This window comes from Panthera tigris, chromosome D4 (assembly GCF_018350195.1).
Source record: "Panthera tigris isolate Pti1 chromosome D4, P.tigris_Pti1_mat1.1, whole genome shotgun sequence".
Classification (NCBI taxonomy): Eukaryota; Metazoa; Chordata; class Mammalia; order Carnivora; family Felidae; genus Panthera; species Panthera tigris.
This window is the reverse complement of record NC_056672.1, coordinates 89,596,966-89,622,842: the sequence shown is the minus strand read 5'-3', so window position 1 is coordinate 89,622,842 and position 25,877 is coordinate 89,596,966. Positions and strand designations below refer to the sequence as shown.

The window sequence follows — 25,877 nt, the reverse complement described above, 5'->3', positions numbered from 1 at the left end:
AGGTGAGCTTGCTGGGTGGTGCACGTCCAGCTGTGGCGCCGCGGAATTTCTGGCTTCGTAGCGCATCGCGATGAAAAGCAAGAAAGCCCCCCGTCCTCTTCACCTTTGGTTTTGACGCCAGAGGTGGTTGAGGTGTCTCACTCTAGTGAGACTACGGCCTTCTTAAGGTGTCTGGGTCACCGAAGTAAGGCTGTCGTGGCGTCCTTGGAGAGCGTGGTGACCACTGAAGTCGTTAATACCAAGAAACAAGCGGAGCTCCTGGTTTTCTGTCTTTTTTGTCCTAGTATCACTTTTATTTTTTTTATTTCTACTTCCTAAACATGACATGAGACAGAACATGCAAGTGGGGGGAGGAGCAGAGAGAGAGAATCCCAAGCAGGCTCCACGCTCAGCACGGAGTCCGACGCGGGGCTCGATCATGACCCCGCAACCCTGCAACCCTGGGATCATCCCGCAACCCTGGGATCATGACCTGGGCTGAAATCAAGAGTCGGACGCTCAACCGACTGAGCCACCCGGGTGCCCTACTTGCCTTCCTTTTAAAGGGTACCTGAACGGGGCCACTCTGCAATGTTTAGGTACCAAGAAGGAAATAAACCTGCATTTCTCTTCTCTGCTAATTGATTGCCACGTCAGATTGGTGGTGGTCTGGGAGGAAAGTGCCCTGTTCTAGATCTCGATGTCTCCACGCTTTGCTCCCCTGGTGCTTAGCATGGTGAGTTCTGGAGGTCGGGGGGGGGGGGGCGTACACGCACTTGCTACAGCAGAGGTGTTCAGTTCACAAGGGGACAGCGACCGCACCCCGGAAGTCGAAACTGTCTTCTGCATTTCGTCTGCATATGCAGATTCCCCACTGCTGACTTGCCTCCGTTTTATTTCAGAACCCACCTCATGAATAATTAACAAAGCAGCTGGTTTTTGCCTTTATGGCAGAAAAGTAGTTGGAAACTGGGCCAAGTATGCATTTGTCTTCCTGTTGCATTTTCTGGCCCAGTCATTGTTAATAACCAGCATTTAATTGTTGTTAGTTTCCAGCAGCAGTCGCCCCTTTTTACTCTCATTTCTTTCCTTTCTTTCTTTTTTTTTCCTTTTAGTTTATTTATTTATTTTGAGAGACAGCACGCGCAGAAGGGGCAGCAGAGAGAGAGAGAGAGAGAGAGAGAGAGAGAGAGAGAGAGAATCCCAAGTAGGCTCCATGCTGCCAGCGCAGAGCCCAACACAGGGCTTGAACCCACAAACCATGAGATCACGACTTGAGCCAAAACCAAGTCAGATGCTTAACTGACCGAACCACCCAGGCACCCCTTTTCCCTCATTTCTTGCCTCTGTTAGCTAGAGATCCCAGTGGTTAAAAACTGGTTTGAACTTGGGGCGCCTGAGTGGCTCAAGCGGTTAAGCGTCCGACTTTGGCTCAGGTCACCATCTCACAGTCTGTGAGTTCGAGCCCCGCGTCGGGCTCTGTGCTGACGGCTCAGAGCCTGGAGCCTGCTTTGGATTCGGTGTCTCCCTCTCTCTCTGCCCCTCCCCTGCTCACGCTCTGACTCTCTCTGACTTCCAATAATAAACATTTTTAAAAAATTAAAAAAAAAAACTGGTTTGAACTCGAGACTCCCGAACAAAAGTTTTGGAAACTGGGGTCCTTTCCACACGGAAGATGGCTTTCCTGTGGTGGCCCTTCAGCCTCAGGTCTCCCCGAAGAGCAGGGACCACGTGCGGAGGAGCCGTGCCTGGCTTGCGGGGCTGTTGCTTAGAGTCCAGAAAACCCAAACCACTGATGACAGATCAGCCGCTCCCTCAGTGCAGTCCCAGGTAGGCAGGTACTCAACCGAGTGTGCCTTTACTCCGTACAGATGTGTGTTCTTCTGGGGGCAGGGCCGAGGTTCCCTCCCAGGGCCGAGGAAGAGTCTCCCTCCTTCCTACCTCCTTGATCCTAAGTATCATCCATAAGATACTACTGTTCTTGGTCAAATGTCCAAGAATAAATCTGGTTTTATGAACAAGGATGAGGTGTCCACGTGGGGTATTTTAAAATAGGTTTCCCTTAATGCATCTCCCTTACGGCTGTGAGATAGGAGCCCGCGACTACGGAGCGCATGCTGTAAGTGGCCACGCCTTCTTCCGCCATCTCAAGCAAATGCCTTCTTTCTCTGCTCTCCACTCCTCCGGGTCCCACAGCCCCCACTTCCGCCACCCGTCCTCGACACCGCCCCTCGGCAGGGTCTGCAAACAGCTTCGGCTGCTCCTGAAATTCCTGCTTCTCTGAATCATCAAAACGTGGGAGTCCATTCAAGGATGTGAGGACAGCCCAGTATCGTTGTCCCCAGTGAGACAGCCTTAAGGACAGGCAGGGTTGGTAAACATATGCAGTGTGAAATGCTGCCTGAGCGCTTGTGGAGGGAGAAGACACGTCTGCCGTTTCTTGGAAAACTTGTTAGCTGGGTGCCCACATCTCTGAGACAGAGGCTGTCCCTCCTTGGCTCCTCGGATTGGTGCGGGAATGGGAGGTTGATCTGCCCAAGTGGGACAGTGGTGGTCAGGAGGAGGCCTGGGCCAGCGTTCGGGGGACTGAGATTGTAAAAGTGCGAACTCTTTGGCTTGGCCTGACTTGGCATGGTTTCGGTCTGTTTTTTTTAGAGGAGAGTAAATACGGAGGGTCTGGAAAGAAAGGGGTGTAGAGAAGAGGTGTAGAGCATCTCCTGGGCGGTAGCCGAGCGGCTTTCTTGAGACTGGAGTGTGTAGCTCCGTGTCTGGAACCTGGTGTCAGAACCTCCGAACAGCGCAGACCATTTGAAGTGCTAGAGATTTCCCTTGGAAAAGCTGGTCCCCGGTTATTAAAAAGGGGAAGCAGGCACAGATTTCAGAGAGGGGTGCAGACAAGTTGCCTTGGTTATTATTTCTCATCGATTGGGAAAAGGAGTTCACTTTACTCAGTAAATAGAGCTTTGATGGATTCCCAGGATCCTTCCAGCAGCTGATCTGCTAAAATGACACTTTTTATTACTGTTCATAAACGCCAATCTCCAGGTGCTGCTGGGATATTACGTCTAAGCTGTGGGCAAACTTGCCAGTCCAGTGGCTCAACAAGCAAGGGCGAGAGAGGCTGGTATTTAGCGCCTGCTCCTCCGTGAGATGCGCGGTGCTGGACTCTGGCTTGGCCGCCGGAAGAGCCGGTATTGGGGTCTTTTCAGAGCCGTCCCCTCCTGCCCTGTTGGAGTGAGGAGAGGTAGACACTTGATTTTCACCGGAATTGCGGTGTATTTGAGGGGAGCTGGGTGGAGGGACAGCTTTCTTTTCTCAGAGGAACGCCGAAAAAAGGTGGAGCCAGGGCTCCAGGCTCCTGGGAACCACATCTGCCTTTTTTCCAGCCAGTGCTGACTCTAGAACAGGGGCCTTTTTCTCAACTTTAAAACAGGGCTGAAACTTTCACGAAGGTGTGTCTGGGGACATCTCTAAATTGTTGGCAGTTCTCAAGGAATGAACTGTTTTGTGGGCTCTTTTAGAAACTTAATAACTGCCTTTCTCCTTTTTAAAACTGTTTTCATTTCCTTTTTTTTTTTTTTCTTTAAAGTTTATTTTGAGAGAGAGTTTGCGCGTGCACAGGGGAGGGGCAGAGAGAGAGAGGGAGAGAGAGAAAATCCCAAGCAGGCTTCGCACTGTCAGCACAGAACCCGACACGGGGCTCAAACACAAACTGTGAGATCATGACCTGAGCCGAAACTAAGAGTCAGACGCTCGATGGACTGAGCCACCCAGGCACCCAGCGTTTCCTTATTTATGCATTTTTCAAATGGGTAAGAAGCCCTTTAGCAGTCAATATCGGGTACTTTGGAATGAATTTGGTTTTAAAATCCCAGGAGTACAGGAAGAAGAGTCACCCCTCTGGATAGGGGCCCTGGAGGCGGGGCTTGTGGTGTGAACATTTATAGCAGGAGTAACAGACTGTGATGGGAAGCACAATAAACCCATGGGAACCTTTTGAATTGTATAACATTTACATGTGTTAGCAATTGAAAAAATAAATTGAATTAGGAAAATTTTTTCTTAATATAAAAGTCTGATGATTTCATTTTTCGTGAGAAAATACCACATTGATCATGTCTTAGTTTCTTCACTCATTCTGTCTTTCGTTTCTATGACAAACACTGACCAGCTGCCTGCTGCCGTGTCCCAGCTGCTATGCAAGGCCCAAGACCATAGTGAGGAGAAAAGAGGGCCGCTGCCCTCTAGGGTTCTTGCACACTACACAGTAAAATCTGAAATTCTATTGGGTTTACTCAAGTGATACTTGTGTCCTGTAGATTTTTTTTTTTTTTTTTTTGATGAATTAAAAAGAAAATACACCAGGATAGATTTAGGTGGTTCATTATGTTGTACTGTCCTGACTGTCTCAGGGTGCCTGGCAAGATAAAGTGCGTAGGACAGCCATTAGGCCCGGGCGCTTCGAGACCCCATCCTGACGGCCTCCCTCACCCTCCTCTTCCTCCCAGCTCTGCAGTCCTTCATTCGAGCCTATGCAACCTACCCCCGGGAGCTGAAGCACATCTTCCACGTCCGATCGTTGCACCTTGGTCATGTGGCTAAGAGCTTTGGGCTGAGAGATGCCCCCCAAAATCTTGGGGTCTCGGCTGTAAAGAGAAGAAAAGGAAACCTGAACAGGTAAGATGAGTTGAACTTGCCCTGGGACAGATGGCTGGAAGTGAGGTGGGTTTGGAGAGCTCTGTGCACACAACAGCAGGGCGGTGGTGGGACAGGCTGCTGCGTGATGGGTGCAAACTTCCATCTTTGGGTTTTGTGCTGAATCATCACCAGTGTCCGCCCCTCTCGCAGTGTGATAAGTGCTTGGAACGAGAGGAAAAATACTTAATCTGAATGTTTTTAAGGCACCTGCAAAAATGCAATGGTGTCTCCTGTCAGGTCCAGATGGTGGTGGGGTTTATTGGGGCAGCAAGACAAACCTGTTGGTTGGGTTGCCTCCACTGCCCACCAGCAGAGTAACGTGGGGCCTTGCTGGAGTCGGAGCTTCAGATGTGCTGTGGTTCACCCTGGACAGCCCCCCAGGACTTGTACGAAAACTTCTGGTGTGTTCTGTGAAATCAGTTTGGTCCTGTCCTGGGGAGGCGGGAGGGGCTGCGTGGGGACTCACTGCACCGGTCGCTCTCCTTGGTGCTGACACGTGCGTCTGGTACCAAGTGCCCGCAGAGGGCAGAGGCCGGTGCGAGCGTGAGACTCTCACCCTCCCTCAAAGGCACATGGTAAACTGTCCAGAGGTCCTAGTGAGAGTGAAGAGCGCTGCCCTGCAGGTGGGAGGCTGGGCTCTGGGTCCACCTCCACAGTTCCAGGAGGTCCTGAGATGATTCCCCTCAGCAAAAGACATTTGTAAAAGGACCCAGCCCCTTTGCAGGAGCCATGGACCGCTTGCATGGGGACTCAGGGACAGACTGCCATCACCACTTGTGCAGCATGTGAGTGGGAAGGAAACACTGAACAAGCAGAGAATCCTTGAATGCTCTGGACAATTCGTTTGCATTGCACATCGTTTATTTGCTTATGAATTGCAAATGTCAAAGTACACTTGCCCTGACCGTGAGAATCCGGGGGCGTGCCACACTTCCCTGCCAGTTCCTGCCACACGCCCGCTTGCTCGTGCACCATCACTTGTCAGGGCCCTGGATGCAGTGACAAAAGTCAGAGTGGACCGCCTGGTGTAGGGAAACGATCGCTGGTCTTAGATGCGGGGGACTTGGACTTCAGTTCCAGCTCTGCTCTGATGTGAGCTTCTGAGCTTTGGGCCGTATCTTTGCTTTACTTCTCAGAGCCTCAGTTTCCTCAGCTACAGCAAAGAGAAGGAAATCGATGTTTTGTAGCTATTTCACAAGGTTGTTTTGAGACCAAGCATTAGGACAGGCCGCACAGATGAATCACCTTAGGACAGAAATCTGGAAACCAGATGGGTTAAGATTCTGGAACATCCAACCTGATCTGTTCAGGGTGTGGCACCTACAAGGCTCTTAGGAATGGATAAAGTTTGCCTAATTCTAGTCCCATTTTTGGAATTTTTAAGATGCTTGATTTTTTTTTCCTTGTATTAACACCTCTCCTGTAGGACCGTACCTCAGTAATTCTGTCAGGCAGGTAGTTCACATGCCGCTGTTGATCCGTGCCCAGACAAGGCTAAGACACACCCAGCTCTGGTGTCTTCCAGGCGGTTTTGAGGTGCAGGGTACTGCCCGCTGCCCCTGCTACCTGTCCTGGGCAGGGCTGTGGCTAGAGACTTCTCTGCCCGTCCTCCCGGGAGGTAGAAGACGCCTCAGATGTACGACGGCTGTGCACCAGAGTCACGTTGCTGCCCTGGGGTCGGAAGTAGCTGGTATTTCCGCGTGCCCACTTTGGTTTCGAGTGTGTGAGGCTTGCAGTCAGGTCTGAGGGGGACCTCCTAGTGATCTGGAAACCAGGCCATCCTGCCACCGTCTCTAAAACGTTGGCACTTCAAGAAGATCGGAACACTCCTGCCAGTTGATCACTGGTGAGAAACACAGATCTTGCCGATTCCTATCCCCGCAAATCAATGCAGTCCCGATACTTCATTGTTAGCGGCTCATCTACCTTTATGAGTGGGAACTTCATTAGCAAGTGTAAATCCAGAGAGCAGCTCTTCAGGCTGGGACGTCCGCAGCTCTTACCCAGATCCTGGAAAGCAGAGCAGCAAGGCAGGGAGGCAGTCGGGAGGGGGACTCGGAGCCAGCCAGCATTGTCCTCACCTTGAGAAGCCACTAGGGAGAGAGCAAGCCGCCGCCTCCTGCTTCAGCTGACCCTGCTAGCAGATGGGCACCAGGACTACCATACCCCTGTGAGCAGGGGATTTAACAGGGCTTTATTTAGGGAAGAATGGGCTGATTAGCCGATAAAGAGCATGTAAGATGGTATGGGGCAGCCTTTGATGTCTGGCTGGCGCGGCAGGGAGCCGGGGGGTGAGTGACAGCAGTGTGTCACAGGATTACTCCGCCCGTGACAATACCGCTCTCTGTTCTGGCCATGTCACCACTCAGTTACAGCTACTTTTTCGGTTGTTATGCCCTTCTTTTGAAGGCATTTCTCGCTGCACTCTTACATCCTCCCACCCCACCCCTGCCTTGCTAACGCAGACGGCACTCAAGGATACAGTAGGCACCTTTTTTTTTTTTTTTTTTTTTTTTTATTTGGGGAAATCTTGTCACTCCTGGAAGAAGAAGAATGACTTGGCAGCTAATGTGCACACGGACCGTATAATTGTGGTCAGGGTAAGCGGCAGAGAAGACGGGACAGATTTTCCGCACCTCAGTCAGGGCTCAAGCAAATGCCAGTTGCTGCTTTTTGAGGACTGGGAAGAAAAGTCCGTTAAACACCACAAAGTGCAGAGAGTTATGCTGTGGCCACAGTGATTGTTCTGAGCTCAGGCGTCTCCTCTGAAATCCATCTGTCAAGAAAGGGAGTGGTTCCTTCTGCTTTCTTGGGGTGGACCAATTTGGAGCACTGAATTCTCCAAATTATTCTGCATTCTGTGTCATGGGGTTAACTGCCTAGAGTAGCTCTACGTTATGTGCACACCTCTGATACCTGTGGACCAAATCCATGCCACTGTGAGCAGAATCCTGTCTCGCCTCGTCATGCACCAAACAAGGGGTTCGTCTGGGTGTTAAAACATGAAGCAAGGGCACGTTAGCTAAGGAGATGGTTTCCACGCAGTGACAAAGGGAAGTTTTATCTCATCCGTATGCCTTTATTCCTTTACTTGACCACTGTTGAGACAAAAAAAGGATAACGTCCCCAAATGAGATCTTTATCACTGGGTATGTATCTGCTTTTCAGTCCTTAGTTCTGAAAGGGAACACAAAATGCTTCTCCCCTGCACACAGATGCAGTCGTAGTTACAAAACTCCTCTGACACCGACACACAGACCTGCCAAGGCAGCCCCCCACCCCCCGCCCCAAACACCGACACAGACGTGCACACAGGGAGTCGGTGCTGTTGGTAAAATATTGAATGGCCCCTTAGCAACATCCATCACAAACACAGCATTTTCCTTCTGTGAAACGCAGTTCTGATTTTGAAGCTCGGTAGATTCCGCGGTTCCTGGGAAGCAAAGATAACATACCTTCCAAAATTTCCATCTTCCCAGGAGACGGGGGGACCCGGTACCGTCTGCTTCGGGAGGGCAGAGTGGTGTTGTCGGCCAGGGCGTCTGTCTGTCTAGGCGGTGACACACACGAGTAGTGAGCAGGCCCGCCGTGCGGGGCTGCGAGTTCCTCGCCTCCCTTACACGCTGTGGAGACTGGTTCAAGAATACAATGCGTTACTGTGTCAGTGCTACTGCGACAGTACGAGAGAGCGAGTCTGCTGTTTTTAACCAACTATCTCGTGAATTCTGTGCTGTGATCATGAAAGCACTGCTCTGCCCCAACGATGTTATTTGTAGCTACCTGAGACTTGTCTACCCCTGGCTTATGCCACCTGTGTCTTTCTGATGTTTTCCTTCGTGCCTAGAAACATCTTGGACGTCGCCTTTATCAGTAATCCAATAACTATGCTCCTCTGTTCTCGGCTCCCTCCTTTTAGAATTAGTAGAGCAACAACAGTCCAAGTTGTTGGCTGTTCTTAAAAGAAGTGCAGTTTTATTTATGCACATTTCCTTTTTCTCTTTCACTTAAATGTTTGCTTATTTTTGAGAGCGTGCCAGTGTGGGAGGGGCGGGCGGGGTGGGGACAGAGGATCTGAAGCAGGCTCCGCACAGACAGCAGAGAGCCCGATGTGGGGCTCGAGCTCACGAACCACAAGATCATGACCTGAGCCGAAGTCAGTTGCTCAACTGACTGAGCGCCCCAGGTGCACCATACACCTTTGCTCAAGCCAGCCCGGTCAAAGTGTGACCACGAAGTTCCTGCTCTTACCAAACAGGTAAGCCATCTAAAATGAAGGATCTCTTAACCCTTAACGACTGGGTCTGGGTGTGCTGGGCCTGTGCTCGGCGGGCCGTGGTCAGTGACAGGAGGGTACACGGGGCTGGCTCCCCTGGGTCCTGGCCTCGGGTCAGAACCCCCGGCACCCGGGCACCGCAGAGCACCTGTCCCCCCGGAGTTCTAGATCCAGTGTTTCCTCTACACCAAGTAGACGTCCTCATGTGGAGGTGCCTGCCGGAGTTTTCTCATCTGAATTGTCGCGGATTTTAGCACTAACGTTCAAACTGGAGGTTTTGCACAGCCCTACTTGGGGCATTTTTCCTTTTTGAAGCCTTTGCCCTGTCACTTGTTCTGATTGCCACCGTCGCCTGTCCAGTGGCTGTTCGGTAACTGCGAAGGGCTCCTGTCCTCACTGGTGCTCTAGGGCCTCCGGTTCTTAGGTGCCGCCCAAGGGAGGGCCACACAGGGGTTGAGCCGGGATTGAGCCTCTTCTGTCTGCCCTGGGACAAGTGACTCCGCGACTCTCTGCCTAGTCCCCTGGCTTCCCAAACGGGCACGGGTGCCTCACGGTGCTGTGTAAGGACCACGCCAGGCGGTCCAGCATCGACACGGGGTCAGACGTGAACACACGGGAGCAAATGGCGGTGACAGTGCTGGTGGCTCTTTCTGCCAGCCTTCACCGCACCTGTGAGTATCCTGGGCCAGGGAGTGGGAAGTGCGGTCAGCGGTCAGCTTTTCAGCACCCTTGAGCTTGCCGTATCAGGAACAACCTTGAAAACATGGAACCGGTCCGCTCCAAGACGGGCATCAAGAAGCTGCAGCTGCACCTCCTGTAAAGCAATATTCTCATCATTAGGAGCAGCTTGCCTGCCAATTTGTAGGTGGCATTTACAACCTCCCTCGTATCACTTAATTAGCTGGAGGCACACCTGGAACCTTGCCCACTGTGAAAATTCTCTCAATCTCATTGAGCCAGTTATTCGGTAAAAGATTGGGCAAACATGAGATCAGAGGCGAGACAAAGCCACGCTAGAGAACGTGGGGATCTCTGTGTGAACCCCCTGCGTGCGGGTCAGATCCCGAGCAGCGCTACTGCCTCTGACCCCTCTGGCCACCTCCTGGTCTCTTCCCTTGGCTTCTCACACCCGGCCCCAGGCCACAGAGCCTCCGCACCCTCACCTGTCGCCCTTGCCGCCAGCCCTTTCGGTGCATCTCCTTGCTCTGATGACTAAGGCAAGTGACAACGGCGAGCCCCCTCTTCAGCGGCCCTGCGTGGCACCCATTTTCCCCATCGTCTCAGGGCCTTCGCCGAGTCCCCGGGGGGCCTGGGCCTCTCCCTGCTTTCCGTCTTTGGACACAGTGCCTCCTGCGAGGAGGTCTTCTCTGGGCCGCCTGCCCGGGCTGGCACCTCCGCCTTCCCTCACCCGACACCGCCGTCTGTGCGTGCGGGTGGCTCATGTCCATCTCTCGAGTGCAGCTTGCGGTGGAGACCCTGTCTGGTTTTTCTCCTCTCATCCCCAGCGGCTCCCGTGGTGCCCGGCACCACGTGGATAGATAAACAGAACCTGCCGGCGGCCTGTAATTCTGAGAGGAAGGGCACAGTGGGAAGGAAAGAAAGATAAGAAAAAGAGGGAAATGCCTCTTGCCTGTTCAGTGGACCCAGCAAACAGCAAATCCTGCAAGGGGGTAGGGGGACACCTGCTTTTCAGAGCACGCTGCGCTCAGCCAGGCTGTCCCGGGAGAACGAGACGGGGCCACCTTCCTCTGAACCAGCGTCCCTGACTTCATGGGTGGAGGCGGCTTGGGGATCAGCCCACATAGCATGGGCGTGAGCAGGTTCAGGGCTGGGGCCTCTGCCCTGCCTCCACAGGACCAGAGCAGACGCCCCACTGGAAGGCCAGATCACCCGGCTTCAGCCTGGAGACCAGGGTTTGAAACAGCTAAGGACCGCCGGAGGTAGCCTCAAGGGCAGAAGGTGTCCTGTGGAGCAAGGCAGCAGAGTCCGCTGTCAGACTCCCCTGGGGAGCTGTATGTAGTACAGGGGCCCAGGCCCCATCCCGGGAGACCGTGGTTCAGTAAAGCCTCAAGTCCTGAAGAGGGGGATGGAGGTGGTCGTAAGTTGACTAACAGTTCTCAAAAATGTAGACCCAGGTCCTCGGAGCGGGCGACGGGGTGTCCTCCTTAATGCAGGAGGACAGCCAGATGCTGGCCAAGTGTATGTCTGATTCAAGTTAGGATTAATTAATAATATTTTAACGTAGAACCTGGATGAGCTGCATGGATTGTAGACAGGAGCATCTTCTACGGGCCTCTCTGGCAAGGCACACACAGGATGGGTCTCTTTGAAGTCCACACTGCGTTATCTCTGTGGGACATTTGTACGGAGGAGAATATACTCTTGTCCAGACGGGCCAGGGGACAGGAAAAGTTCTGTGGAACGTGGCCACGTCCCTTCTGGTGGGAAACACAGCACGGCACAGAGTCCTTGCTCAGGGACCGCGTGTCAGCGAGCCGCTTGTAGGTTAGTGAGCTCATCACGGGCACGGGCAGCTCCAGGAAGCGGCGCGGTGTGGGCACAGGCTCCCGTGGAGGGCCTGCCTCTTCCACTCGGGTCACGCGGTGCAGATCCAGTTATAATTCCCTTCCCTCCTCTCTGCTCAGGTACCGTGGGCCCTGCCTTTCCGGGCTTTGGCTTAATTATTGCTGTGCACACGCAGCTTTTACATTTGGCCTTTCGCTGCTGCCACTATTTCTTTCCCTCTGACACCATGCAATTACCAGCCCTGTGCCTCTTCGTGGAACAAACACACCCTCATCCCCACCCGGCTAATGAGGCGATTAGAGGGATTTCACGGTGACCCTGCTCTTTCTCCACACCTGGGTCACCTGCAGACAGCGGGAACCACAGGGTGTGTTTTCAGTCAAGCGGCCAGGCCGATAACAAAGAACAGGAACCCAGCCGGCCTCTCCTGGGAGGGTGCTCGGGCGGTCACGTTCACTGTTGGAGCCTTCCAGGCACCCGAGGTGGAAGACGCAGCTGGCCCAGCGTGAGTCGGCGGACGGCAGTCGAGGCTGCGGGCAACGGGAGAATGCCCGGCTCTTCGTTACATTGGCCGTGCTCGGAGCTCTCCTGGTTCGCGCCATCGGAGAGCTAGGAAAGAACGTGACGGTCCCAGCTCTCCCCTTGCTACACATCACCCTGAACCCCTCCTCACCCCTCCTGGGGTGACCCATGCCTCTGATCTATCCCCGCGGTCCACGGGCCCCTTTTTGAGTAGGAAGGTGTGCGTCCTGCTGTAGCCCATCACGAAATGACTCTACGTCTTCTCCAGATGTCCCTTTCATTCTGGCCCTGGTGTTACAGCCACGGTCTGAAGTAGAGAGTAACATCTTAACTAGTTAGTAATCGAGAGGAGGGATGCAGTTTGAGCATCGCAGTTTGAGCAGTGGCGTGGGACCCTTAAGGGCTTCCGTGCGCCCTCGGCTCTGCTGAGGCCCTGTGTGTGTCTCGCTGAGCCCCAGGCCTGTCCCGCGAACCCAGGGGAAAGGGGGCGTGCCTGCTCCCCTGGCCCCAGGTCTGAGAGAGCCTGGAGCCCACATCCCGGCACTTTGTTGCTGCCTCACATACCCCTTGTAGAAGGTTCCAGTTTCTAGAGTTGGTGTTGGGCAAAGTAAGTGTTTGAGCCCCAGGTGTTGGGCAAAGTAAGTGTTTGAGCCCCACCGCGGGTGTTTTCCTGTGTGAGCAGTTGTTCCTGTAATCGAAGAAACGGACTTAAAGCAGGAGTCCATTTGGTTACGTACGTGGAAGAATTTGATGTGAAACCGTCAGGGTAGCAACCCCAGAGTGGTGGTGGACGCTTTATGTTTGTTTGCAGGGCAGTTGCCTCGAAAGATCTCTGATAAGAGATGATCGCAGGGAGGATCTGGATCCCGCTTTTTCCCTGGTGTCCTTTCAGGTCCAGAGGGTGCAGTGCCTGGGCCTGAAGTCAGGTGTCCCCAGCTTGATCCCAGCCCTGGCAACAACGAACCTGCGTCGTGCAGCCCTCAGGGTCCTGGAGTGTGCAGAAGGGTTCCGGACATGTAGCCCGGTGCGGAGCCTGGGGTGGCTGCTCGGTAAATGCTGCTTTCTCCCGCCCCCCCTGGGACTCCCCCTCTCTGAGTCTGTAAGAGGGGTGAGCGCTTATGGGAAATCTTCCCGAGGGCTCCCGCCACAGTCTGCCCTTGACCTGCCTGTTGCATGGCTCCTGGGTCCTGAAGGCCTCTGCTCCAGGCCTCCCAGCCGTGGGTGCTCGCCACCTGCACAGGGGGGACTCGGCTCCCCGTTAGAGCTGCTGAAGTTGAGCCCCCATGGACCACTTTCATTTTCCACTCTGTGGTCTCTGTGAGATTCTAATGCTGAATGTGCATGATATGCAAACAAAAATACAAGGTGTTGTTATCGTTGATCAAAGCCGTCCCTGGTCCACATGACACGTGTCGGGTATCTGATGATGGCTCCTTATCTCCTGCCTCTCCTCTTTTCCATACTGTTAATAACAATAACAGTCAACGCTGGATGGGGGCTTTCACAACAGGCACTGTGAGAAGCACCTCGATTCATTAGTTCCCTGAATCCTTTTGAGAGTGAGCAGACTGGCCCGGGGAGAGATGGGGCCTTGGCCAGACTCAGCCCCACAGCCCGTGCAGGACGGCCCCGGGGTCCTCCCGGTCAGAGGGGCTGGCTCCGCCCTGCGGCGCCAGCATCCCCAGCTGCTCGTCCGTCACCGTCCGTCCTCTGGGCGGCTCTTCTCCCAGCCGGGGTTCTTTTCCAAATCCGGGTCATGGAACTACCCAAACGTGCAGGAGAGACGGACCAGCACAGAAGAGGAGAGCGATCACATCTATTGGCCTATTAACGGTAGGAGCAGGGACCGCGGCTACCACTCACACGGGGCTCAGCACCGGCCTGGCTCCCTCAGTGCGACGAGCACCCTGGCCTCCTGGCTCCAGGCCTCCCGCATTGTTGGCATCTGGGCCGTCCTGGGGCTCAGGTTGAAACTGGCCAACCGAGTCCCTGTTTGTTTGCACGTGTGAGAGTTCAAACCGCCCAGCTGCTCTGCCTCAAGAGCAGGACGGTGCACGTGCCCCGGTGTTGTTCACCCTTTAGCCAAGGCCTGTCCCTTTGGCCTGCCAGGGTGTTGCAGGTGTTCTGTCGTCCAGGGTGTCCGCTGTCCCTGCAGGCTGCTTTTCATCTGCCGATGTGACAAATATGCCTCATAATACCATCCAAGACAGCGATCATGTCAAACAGGACGGGCCCACAGGGCTGAGCTCTGGGGTCTGGTGCTGAAATGCTGTCCCCAGCTTATCAGTCTCAGGCAGCACATTTAGGATGTAGTCAGACCGGTTACAGACACACCTGACTGTTTCCATGCCCACTCGGTATTTCTCCATCGTCATATTTTCACCGAGAATTAAAACGTGTCAAGCACTTGGTCATGCCCGTTAGGCCTGTAGGTGGAGGCACTTTCTGACATGGGGGGGAACCTAAGCTTGGAGAGAGCTGTTGACTCCACGGGGACATCGGCTAGGCATGGCCACCCTGCCTGGTGATGTCCGGGCCCAAGTCCTGACAGAGCTGTTCTAACGGTTTCTGCCACTTGGGCAAATAATCTTGAGGTTCCCGTCCAATTCTGGGATTCTCATTTCTCTCTTCCCTTTTTGGCCTCTGCTACCTCTGAACATTATCTCTGTCCTCTCTTTCATTGTGCGTGCTCTGCCGGGCAGCAAAATCGATCATGACGTCGATGTATTGATTGCCTATGACCTGCGTGGCCTGGCAGCATGCCTGCCCTCAGCCCGGGGCTCAGAGCTCTTTTCTGCTTTTCACTGGGTCTTGTTCTTGGATGTAAGGCGGAAACCCGCTTTTTATCAATCTCTGTGTCCACAGAGTCACTCTCGGGTACTTTTCTGCAGTGACCGTCCGCCACAGCATGGCTCACCTGGGGTAGGGCGTCTTCTGGGGCCCCGGTAGTCTTACCGAAGCTAACGTTGGTCTGGTCCTAGGAAATCACAAAAAAAAGCGCCCTTGAGACGGTCCGCCCGCCAGCTTACATCTCTGCTGAAACAGAACCCACGGGTTAAAGGAGGCTTGATACAGCTGCTTTTTCCTTCAGTGACCGTGAAAGGCTTGATAGTGCGTGGGCTGAATTACCACCCGCACTAGCGGGTTCCTTCCCTGAGCTGCTCGGTTGCACCGGAGGGACTGCCTGTCAGATTCTCCTTGGAGTTGTGTGCGACTCTGTCATCCGAGAGCCACCAGAACCCCACTCAGACACTGCTGCCTTTCCTTCACCCGTGAGGGCGAGGCGGGAACAGGGAAGCTTTTGAGGCTGCCTCAGGCCTTCTAAAAGCATCGCTGTCTCCTACTGGCATCGCTTAGGACCCAGGCTTTCCTTCCAGCTGGGGGGCTTGCTTCCCTCAGTCCTTGGTGTGTGTGGGGGGGCAGGAGGGGTGCTCTCACTCACTGTGTCCCTAGGTCATTTGCTTACATGCAGAAAGAATCCTTCAGATCAGAGAATAAGTACATTTTACTACTCCTCAGTCTGTCTGTTTCTGTCTTAAGAGAAAACTCTCACACAAAATCAAACAAACTAAAAGCGAAAAGCAAAGAGGTTTTGATAAGTAAAAGTTAAAAGACTTGGATATTTTGGCATAGGGCAAAATTCGACCGTTTGATTTTTTTCCCTATAACAAATACACTGTTCTTTATGGTCACAAAAATAATACATGTTCATTGTAAAAATTCAGGAAATAGAGAAAAGCTTAAAAATCACCTGTCAGCCCACAATCCAAGTTAACCTTGAGTCACAGTTTTTATACCCTGCAGACTTCCACGGCGAGTATACTTCTATGGGTTTCTTGGTGTCCGTGATGGAATTGAACAAATCATGTGATTTTCTTTAAACTGCTGTTTCTCACCTAAGTTAATTCAACCTTCACTTTTCAGTTGCACTCCATCAGGGCCGCCAAGAGTCTTTGAGATTTTGAGATTACATGAACGTTGTCTTGGCATAAAAACGTCTTGTGCAGGAGGCTTGCTTCTGGTTTTGGTGGAAACCTAACAGCACGGCGGTTAAGTGCACGAGTCACGGGGTCAGATTTCCGGGACTGGAGTCCCTGCTCTTCCGTCACTGGTTTGTGACCCTGGGCGCCACCTCCCTCCCCTGTGTCTCTGTTCCTTCACCGGTAACGTGGGGGTGCTAACCGTAGCCGTTTCGTGGGGTTGTGGGTGAAGTAGACGAGTTAAACACCTGTCCAGTGCCGAGAACAGCGCCACGGGAGTGTCGGCAGGAGAATCATCATGGAGGTCGGTGGCCAGTTTGAAAGACTGACTTGTTGTATCTTTAAGTCCCTTCACCGCCCCCGTCAGTGGAATTTGCTCACGTGTTGTTTCGATGTATTTGGTAGATCTCTTCAGTGTTGGCCACTGTCATTCTTTCTCATCATCTCTTCGAGTGTCGCCTACAGGAAGTGTTCTCAGCATCAGAAAGAGTCACAGGGGTGCGTTTCAAGTCCTGGGGAGCAGATTTATGGTCCAGTGACTATTGTGGATAACTGTTGGGAAGGAATAGTTAAACCAGAATAAAATCTAGATGGAATTACGGAAGGCAGTAGCAGACTAAAGAAAAATGTGCTTGAACATTTTTTTTAATGTTTATTTATTTGGGGGGGCGGGGGGGGACGAGCATGAGCAGGGGAGAGGTGGGCAGAGGGGAAGAGAGAGAATCCAAGCAGTCTCCACGCCGTCAGCGCAGAGCCCGATTCAGGGCTCCATGCCGTGAACCGTGAGATCATGACCTGACCTGAAATCAGGAGTTGGACACTCAGCCGACTGAGCCACCCAGGCGCCCCTGCCTGTACGTTTTTAAACGCTAGCATGAGGAAGGCTTCTAAGCGTGATCCTAAAGCTGTAAAACTTAGTAAAAGAAAATACCGATTGACCTGACAGTACATAAATTAAAGAAGGTAAAGTGAAAAACTCTGTCCCGTAAGAGGATGCCATGAGCACAATCCTGAGCTGGGGCGGCTTCCTACCTGGGGTAGCCTTCTGTGAATCTGTCCGTAAAGGTGCGAGAAGGTCCTGAGGCCCCTCTTCTGCAGTGGTCACCCTAGTGGGCATATTGATTTACTAATTAGGCTGTGATTTCACCTTATTGGCAGTGAAAGTGGCATCTGCCCATCCTGCAGGGTAATCCAGCCTGGTAACCAAGGGGGGTTATTCAGCTTTCACTACAAGGGAGTTCCCTGTGGTTAGATAAACTGATCTGTTGCTTGGTAACTGTGGGATTACTCTGGTGGACTGGGAAGTCCATTTGAGAGGGGTTTGAGTATTTGGAGGGCAAGGAGGGCAAGAAAGTTGGCAAGTCCCTGGGAGAAGTGCAGCTTGGCAGGAGAAGGAGTCGAGAGGCCACATGCGCCCAGCGCGGGCCTGGGTTTAGAACGTTCCACCTTCCCATCTGTACTTTGCCTTCTCGGCACTGGGCCTCAGAACAAAGGAACAGCAGACAGCCAGCCGGGTCCTGTTGCTCCCACAGCAGTGGGGAAAACCCTGCGGGGTCGACCCTGAGGTTCGGGTCCTGGGGAGGTGGTCTGGGTCTGAAAGACGAAACCCCGCTTGCCCTCTGGACCACCAGGAGCCTCGGAGCTTGGGTTTGGGTCCCAGGTCGAAAGTACGTTGCCTAGAAGGAGATGCTAAGATAGGACGTTTTGCGCTCAGAAGCTGAAGGCGGGCAGGACCATCTCCCAGATGCACTTCCAATGAGTCCCCCCCCCCCACGGTGTGGACCCGAAGGTCCTTAATAACCGTGCTGCACCTGCCGGGCAGGAGGGACCTGGCGCTGCCCGGGACCCAGCTGCGTGTGTCTGGGGAGGGACGGGGACGGAAGGGCGCCCGTGTGGTGCCCCCGCCGGTGTGGGCTCCCGCACTGTCCCTCCGGCCCCGTCTGCAGGACCGCCAGCCTGCGCCTGAGCCTGCAAGGGTGCCGCTCCGCTGTCTGTGCCTGCTCTGTCGGCAGTTAGGGTCTCAGTCGCCCCGATCAGGTTCTGGTTATTTATTTTGCTTTAGCGGTGGCAGGAGCAGTCACAGAGCCGATGCTGGGGAGGATATTTTGGCTGCAATTTTGCATATTTTGAAACTCGGGTTGTTAGATTTAAAATTATACACATTGTGAGTACCTGGCTTCAAACGGGGAAGAGGAAGCATTTCTTCCTGTCAGAACCTTCTCACTCCGTCTGTCATGTAACCCGACTAAAAATAAACTACAAGCAGAGAACTGGCAGCCTTCAGTTGGGAACAAGTTTAGTGCCCTCAGCTGCAGGCCTGGCTCCCGCCGCCTCCCAGCCACGCGCCAGCCCCCCCCACCCCCCGAGGTGCGGCCCCCTCCACCGGGCCCGGCAGGGTGCACGGTCCACCACCCCGGGGAGTTAGGACGAGTGCCCTGCAGGAGAAGGGGGTGCAGCCCCAAATGCCCCGGCCTGGGCATCAAGGGCCCCCGGGGTCAGGCCTGGCTCCCGTGTGGCCTTGGAGAGCCTCTCGGTTGGCACCTCCGGACCTCAGTTTCCTCATTTTTAACTGATTGACCGAAACCCACATGCCAGCCACCCGCTAGCCGCCTGTGCGTCTCTAATCCTTCCAGCACCTGTGAGCTTTGTTCTAAGTATCTTCCCCTTTGTTCAGGTGAGGAGACCGAGCGGAGAGCCTGAGCTGTGTCATTCGGCCTCCTCCGTCGTCAGCTCTCCTCTTGGTCCCCACTTGCCCCTTACTCCTCTGTCATCCAGGCGCTGCCCCCACCGTCCCCCTGCCACATTCTCATGTGAGCACAGAACTCCCCCGTGTCTGGCCGTGGTTCTCTGCCACCCTGGCTCCTGCCAGATCTTCCTAAGTGTTTGTCCCTGGACCCGCAGCCTGCTGGGAGGAGCGTAGGCCTGAGTCCATCCGACCTGTGTTTGCATCTCCGCTGCTGCACCTACGAGCTCGATGGTCTTGGGCAAAGTACTTAACGCTCCTCCAGAATAGTTTCCTTGTCTGTGAAACGAGGGTGCTGTCATACCTCCCTTGTCCGGCGGACGGCATGACTGTGGAACCCCGAAAGTACTTCCTTGTTTGCTCCCAATCTCGCAGGGCCCTGTCACTGACGCATCCGTGCACCCTTATGACAAAGTCTTACCCTTAACGTATTCTCAGACCTTTGTTCCCAACAAAGGGTGACCGTGTTTTTCCCTGTGCGTCCTGGTAGAAAACCATGCTAGGCCTGCCGTTGCTTGAGCCCCGCCCTGTGGAGGAATTCGGTGTAATTGCCTTAGCCTGGTCCAGCGCTGTCACAGGACTCCGCCACCTTTCCTGCCAGCTCAGGAGCGCAGTAGTGATCCCGTTGCTAATTCTTGAGTTTTCAAGGAGTTCCGTTCTATCTTGAGCACAACTTTGGTCCACTTGAGCTCCGACGATTACCAAGAAAATGCTGTAACTATACGTCGCAGAGGGCGACGTGTGCCTTTTGCAAGAACCCTAAGACCCCGCTGTCGGGAGTTGAGGGAATGGCCGGCATAGCAGTGTGGGTTCAGTGGTATGGCTCTCTTGTTCTTATTTGGGTTAAAATCCTGTCCTGGGAAACGTTTGCTCTTAGACATTCATAATCATTCTTCCTGTGTACAGTTGAACTTCTACCAATTTCTCCCTCTGATCTTCTGATCAAATGGTGAGGCTGCTGTCTCTTGAAAACAGTTACTGGTATTCAACGCCTGAAATTGATTTTCAGCCTTTTGCACTTTCCTCGTGGGTTGGGGCAGGGAGCCCTCCCTCTCGCTCCGCACCCATGCCCGTGGTCGGTGGAGAGCGGTGGGTCTGGCAGATGCCGTCCCGTCTGCCCATGCAGACCCTGGGTTTGGGGTTTTCAAGGTCAAAAATATCTACAGGAGGCTCTTCAGTCAGCGAAGAGGTGTCTGCGACCGACACCCCACCCCCGGGCGCTGTGTGGGCCCCGTCAGGAGGAGGCTTTGACCTACACGGGGCTTACTTGCCCAGAGTTGCTGGCCGGCTTTCGCCCGCTGCATGTTGTTGAGTTTCAAGGCGGGTTTTTCCCCCCATCCTTTGGCAAACTGCTGTATCATACACTTCGTTTGCCATCAGAGTGTGAGTGCGTATCGTTCTTTTTTTTCCGTGAAAACAACACAGAACAAAGCCTCACTTTTAAAAATGCCATGATATTTTGCCACCGTTATGAAAATCTGTCAGCACCGTATCTAATCTTCTGGTGCATAGAATATCAAAACAAGCACTATTGAAGGGATTGTACTTCTGTTAATACAAAAATGTCAGTTCCACAGTCTCGGAACCAGCTGCTACCAGCCTCTTTCCAAATGGGAAAGAAAAAAATAATAAAGTTTCCTTTCCCCCCTCTGCTGTGTTACTTTCTTCAGGCCTGACCTTCGTAAGAAGACCTGGGGTAAACACCGCCTTGCTGAAATCCTGCGTTCAGAATACTCAAGTGGGATTGAGGCCAGCGTCGCCAAGGTCAAAAAGCAAAACAAACACGCGGTGCCCGGCAGCCAGCCATGCAGAGCCATCCGCACCGGGCGCCCAGCCTCGGCCGTGGGAAAGCAGAAGAAGCGCCCTCCGTGCAACGGAAAAACCCAGAGAGACTGACCGGGGGCCGAGACTTCCCAAAAAAGTTTTTCGCTTTTTTGTTTTCAACTCTGCCTCCACAGGCCTGGGGCTTGGGGTGGATCCTGGAGGCCCGGAGACCCGGGCTGACGGCCCTGTTCTTGTCAGGAGCATTGTGGGAAAGCCTGGTGCCACCCCCCCCCCTTGCCCTGAAGACAAGCCCCTGACCCAGAGAAGCCAGGCCCCTTATCCCGTGGGGGGCAGGGGTCAGCATAGTGTAGACCAGCCAATCAGTGCACCAGAGCCGCACTCTCCCCCCCACCCGCAGCCTCCAGCAAGAGCCTGGTGGTGTGAGTGGCAGCGGGAGGGCCCCGTCCTGCCTCCTGGTGACTGTTCTGAAGGTGTCTCCAAGTTTTACTTTAGTTGCCCCATCAACACATTGCTTAACACGAATTTTATAGCGTTTTTAAAACTGGGATGCAATTTGCTAAAGAAGAGGGTAAAGGTCAACACGTTTTCTCGATGTACAAGTGCTTTGTTCAGAGGGCTGACTGGTTTTGGCGTGGGTCGGAAGCCTCCGGGTCCGTCCGCAGGCAGCTCCAGGCCCCACCTCGCATTCACGTGCCGGGCCGCCTCTTTTATGTCCACGGAAAACTTCCTGTCTCGTGGCTGATGGATTTACTGGTGACTTTTTTATTTATTTATGCTTTTTACTGTTGCCTTTTTATTCTTTGCCTTTGAAGTCAAAAGGCACCAGTCTCCTGAGCATTTTCTCCCATCGAGTCCCATCTTGCCTTCAAGTCTGGGGTCCGGGGGTCCTTGTAGTGTGGCCCAGGTCACAGCTGCCCCTCCCCCACTGTGTTGCCCCGGAGGTTTGAAGGGGCCCCCCCCGCCCACCCCCCTCCGGGGCGGACAGGTTGCCAGATTTGGACGCGGGGATTCCAGAGGCGTCCGAAGGAGAAGGGCCAGAGCTCAGCACCTCTGTGCCGGGAGGTGCTTTGTTCTCTACACCTTCTCGGGATTCCTCGTCTTCCAACTCCTGTGATGGATGATGAGGCCCCCACTTCAGTAACCAACCCTCCAGATGCACAGGAACCAAGCGGCCGGGAGCGGATGAGAGTGCTGCGAGATGGGCCGTCTGCAGGGTCCACAGAGGGGCCAGCGTCCTTGCCTCCGACCCTCTCTGGCAGTGGAGGGTAGCTCGCACCGACACCAGAGGCCCCAGGGAGAGGGCGAGTGTGAGTCCAGTGAGCACTAATCTTCTGCGGGAGGGAAAATATGACCTTCTCACGAGGGCTGTCACATACGAATTCTTAGGGACGGTTGGTGAAGTTTCTAACAACAACAACAGTAATAATAAAGCCTTGTAGCACTTGTCAAGCGGACTTGGGGAAATCTGCCACCTTTCTTTTATTTCCGTGTGTAATGGGTCACATGATTTGGATGAGAAAAGGAGGGATCAAACTTTACAGACAAAACCCAGCTGTGTGAGAAACAGGATTAAAGGCAGTGATTGGGGAGGATCAAAGAGAAGCCCTGCTTCCCCCACCCCCCATGCACTCATTCCTCCAGAGGTCGACTGGGCCCTGCATTCCTGGGGGGGGGGGCGTGCGTGCGGGAACCTTCCCGGCAGAGGGTGTAAGGGACTAGAATTTAGAGATGGAACTTCAGCCTAATTTGCAAACACTTAGGTGAGGGTTTCTTGCCATAGATGCTTTGTGGGCCCCTTTCTAAGTAGAATCAATATATTACCCCCAGTTAATAAAGAAACACGGATTTAACAGATTTAGGGTTAATATTATCTAAATTTAAATAACCTTAAAATAAATCTCTTTCTCCTATTATGGCTCTTGACAGATTATACGTTTCAGGCATCAATTAGGCAAAGCTTTAGCCTAATTCCACTGTACATATTCTAATTTTGTGCGTATTGTTAATCGTCCCTCTTTTTCTGATTTCCCAAACTTTCCCATTTCTCTGTGTCGCAGCCTGATTCCCCGCATTGGAAGTCACGGAGAATTTGGACATCTCATGGAGTGTTGCAGCCGAAAGCCTTTTCCCCCCGTGGGCTTGTCGGATGCTTGTTCTGCACCCCAAACCCCTTCATGTTTGCAGCTCTTAGCGGGTTGCCATCCTTCAGAGGGGCTTCCGTTCTCACCCACCGAAGGGCAAAGAGCCCTTGGCGAGTGATTAAGTCAGTGCTGATGCAAGGCACACAGCCTCTTCCACTCTTGGAGAAGCAAAGAGCCAACCAGAGCTCAGCAAAGGACATTTGGACAAAGCCCAGTGGGTTCCTTTGATCTTTTTCTTCTTCTTCTTTAGCGAAGGGAGGTGAGATTTAGGGAAGAGGGGAGTAAATGAGAGCCCCTTAATGCAGGTACATCCCAAGCCGCTAGTGACCTTGCTAGTTAGCAGTGCGGCCCTCTACATGAAGTGAGGGAAAGCCATTAGAATCCAAGCATCGATTCCACGAGACAGAAATTTAAAGCTTTTCCACTGGACAAGTGGCCCTGCCTGAAAAGGGCACCTAACGGGTCTTGTTAAATTGCCCGAGTGACCATCTCACCTTCTCTCTTAATCTGCTCCGCCATGAGAACAATTCAGAACGAGACCTGCCGGGGGCGAGGGGGTGCAGTGGGGCACCCGCAGAACCAGCTAGACTCTTCAGAACTGTCCCGAATCTTCGTAACAAGGCTCACAGGGCAATCTCAACTTCCTTTAAACTTTGCCGCCCCTACCCTGTGGAGCCTGGGTTTCTGAGGGGCTGGGGCGGGTCGCCGCTGGAGCAGAGAAGACGCCTCCCGGGAGCCTCTCCTATTGTTCTGCCCGCCGGGGGTCTCCCCGCTGCTCCTTCTTTGTGTTTCCAAAAAGAGTCCACCCAGCCCCGGGGTTGGGAACCGAGAAGCCAATTTAGCCTCCGAAGCGGATGAAAGCAGAAACCCACCTCACCGCAAAGGTTGTAGTTATTATGACAGATGGGAAGTGCAGGACAATCTAAGATATTGTAATTATAAACTTGTCGGGAAGCCTTGTTCTTCATTAATGTAAGATATGAAGTCGCCTCTGAGGTACAAGGACAATTACACAGCTGAGAATGTGTCTCGGTTTACACTGCCGCTGTGTAAATGTAAGAGGGTGGTTGCTCTGCTCTGCCTCCTTCACTTTCACAAAATGAAAAGCACACCAGTGCAAGTTGTCCTTTGATAGATTTTTAATATGATTTTAAAGAGTTTTGTTTGGTCTCATTCTTATTCAATGAGATTAATTTAAAGCACTTATCCCCTGGGCTTAAGTCAATCCATGTAGGATTTGGGCTGGGTTTGTTGCATGGGGGGTTTTGTTTGCAGGAGGCTATGAGAGACTCCTTTCCCACTTCATTAACCCTGAGTTGGGGACAGTCTCCCCTCGCCCCCCACCACAGCCAGAGCTGGGGATTTACCAACCCCCATTCACATGCAAAAGAACTCGAAAGCCGAGAGGCTCCTTGACTTAATTAGCTGCTGTGCATTTTGCAAAAACTAGAATAATACCCTCACCGTCCCGGGAAAGAAAAGCAGTGGTGTGAGGGCGTTGGGGCGGGTGGGGAGGGGGCAGGAAACAGTAGCAGGGTCCCGAGGGGTGGGGGAAGCAGTTTGAACATGCCCCCCACCCCTCCCCCAGGAGGCCGCCCTCTCCCAGAGCGATCCTGCCACAACTGGAGGGGGGCTCGGCTTTGCTGGCCCCAAAACTTCCCAGCCCTGGGCCTGTCCTCTGTCCCGAGTCCGAGCTGCAGGTGGTGGGCGGCAGGGGAGCACCTGCGCCCACCTCCCCAGGGAGGGAACGGCTTCAGGAGGTGACCTTGGCCCTCTGAACGTGAACTGGAGGCCTCGAGTCTGGCTGGAGCCTTAAACCCCCTCCCCTGAGATCCCGGAGCCGCTGGCTGGGGCACGGGGCAGACGCGGGGATTTGGCTCCCCTCTCTGGGGCTCATCTTCGTGCTCCCTCCCGGGGTAGAGGGGGAAAGATACAGGATTACCGCTGTGGCGTCAGGCTCCCAGCGAAGGCTCCACGGGTCCTGCCGGCGCGGGGGCCGGAGCCGCCTGGGCGCCCGCGAGCGTCCGGAGCCCGAGCGCGACCGGGGCGCGGGGTGGAGGGGGCCGATGGGGTGGTTGGGGAGGCGGGTGTTGGGGGGGGGGAATAGCCTCGGAGCCCATCTGTCGGCCCCGCGCCCAGCGGGCCGGTCACCAGCTGCCGGCGCCCTTGTTGCGGCCAGATGAGCCGGCTCAGCGAGGGCACCGCAGCCCGGCCCGCAGCCGAGCGAGCCCAGGCTCCGACCCCCGCTCCGGCCCCCGGGACCGGCTGGGAGCAAGCTAGGAACCAGATGGAGAGGAAGGGGGTGGGGAGGGGGGCGCGGGGAGCCGCGGGCTCGCCTCACTGTAGACACGGGAAGACTGAGGCTCGGGGTGGGGGTGGGGGTGGGGGTGGGGGTTGGGGGGAGGCCCCTGCCCGCGGACCCCCAACGAGTCCGGCCCCGGGCCCCTGCCCCCCGACCACGGCGCCAAGGAAGAGAGGAGGACAAAAACATTTCCTTGGTGAGGGTGGAAGGAGGCCGGGTCCCGGGAGGGGCAAGTGGTTCTTAAGGAGGGGTGGGAAAGAAGGGCTGAGCGCGGACAGGCGCGTGGTCATTTGTAAGAAGTTTATTTCGACATTTAAAAAAAAGAGAGAGAGAACCCGAGGGCCTGCCTGCCCCCGGACGGAGGCTGGAGGTGGGGGCTGGGGGTCGGGGCGGTGGGCAAGCCCCCTTGACCCCTTCCTGCCTCGCCTGGGAGGGAAGAGGGCACAGGCCACAGACTCACTGATTCACGGACACGGTCACGGGCTCATGGGTCACGAATAAATAACTTCATATACACTTTGCACACCGTATGTACAGGTCTGCAGCGGGCCGGGCGCTGGGAGGGGGGGCTCCACACTCCCCTCCGCCTGGAGGGGTGCGGGGAGAGGGCTGGGTGCACAGCTGGAGCACGGAGGGGGGAGCGGGAGAGAGTGCAGCGTCGGGGTCGCCCCCACCTGCTCCCAAGGAGGGGCGGGGGTGTGTGGGGGGGAGCGCCTTGGGGAGCCGGCCGGGGGGTGGGGGCCTGTATGTACACCCGGCGAGTGGAGGCGTGGAAGCGGCTCCCTGGTGGCGTGGCCGGGACAGAGCACGCCGAGGAGGGTCAGGGAGGCTCAGTCCGGGTCCGGGCCGCAGCAGACTTGGCATCTGGCCCTTCGGGGGACTCCAGGGAGGGCCGGCCAGGGGGCCCCCGGGGAAGGGGCGTGGAAAC

At 54.4% G+C, this 25,877-nt stretch overlaps 1 protein-coding gene across 1 annotated transcript in view; it reads left to right on the top strand.

Annotated features, from left to right (window-relative positions):
• DDX31 (DEAD-box helicase 31) overlaps window positions 1-22,630 on the top strand; it is a 72,505-nt gene extending 49,875 nt beyond the window's left edge. Inside the window, exons 20-21 of the mRNA XM_042963509.1 lie at window positions 4,488-4,656; window positions 20,392-22,630. Of these exons, the coding sequence (XP_042819443.1) occupies window positions 4,488-4,656; window positions 20,392-20,617 (395 nt within the window). The 3' untranslated portion in view covers window positions 20,618-22,630. The remainder of the gene's footprint in view (window positions 1-4,487; window positions 4,657-20,391) is intronic.
• The last annotated feature ends 3,247 nt before the right edge of the window (window positions 22,631-25,877 follow it).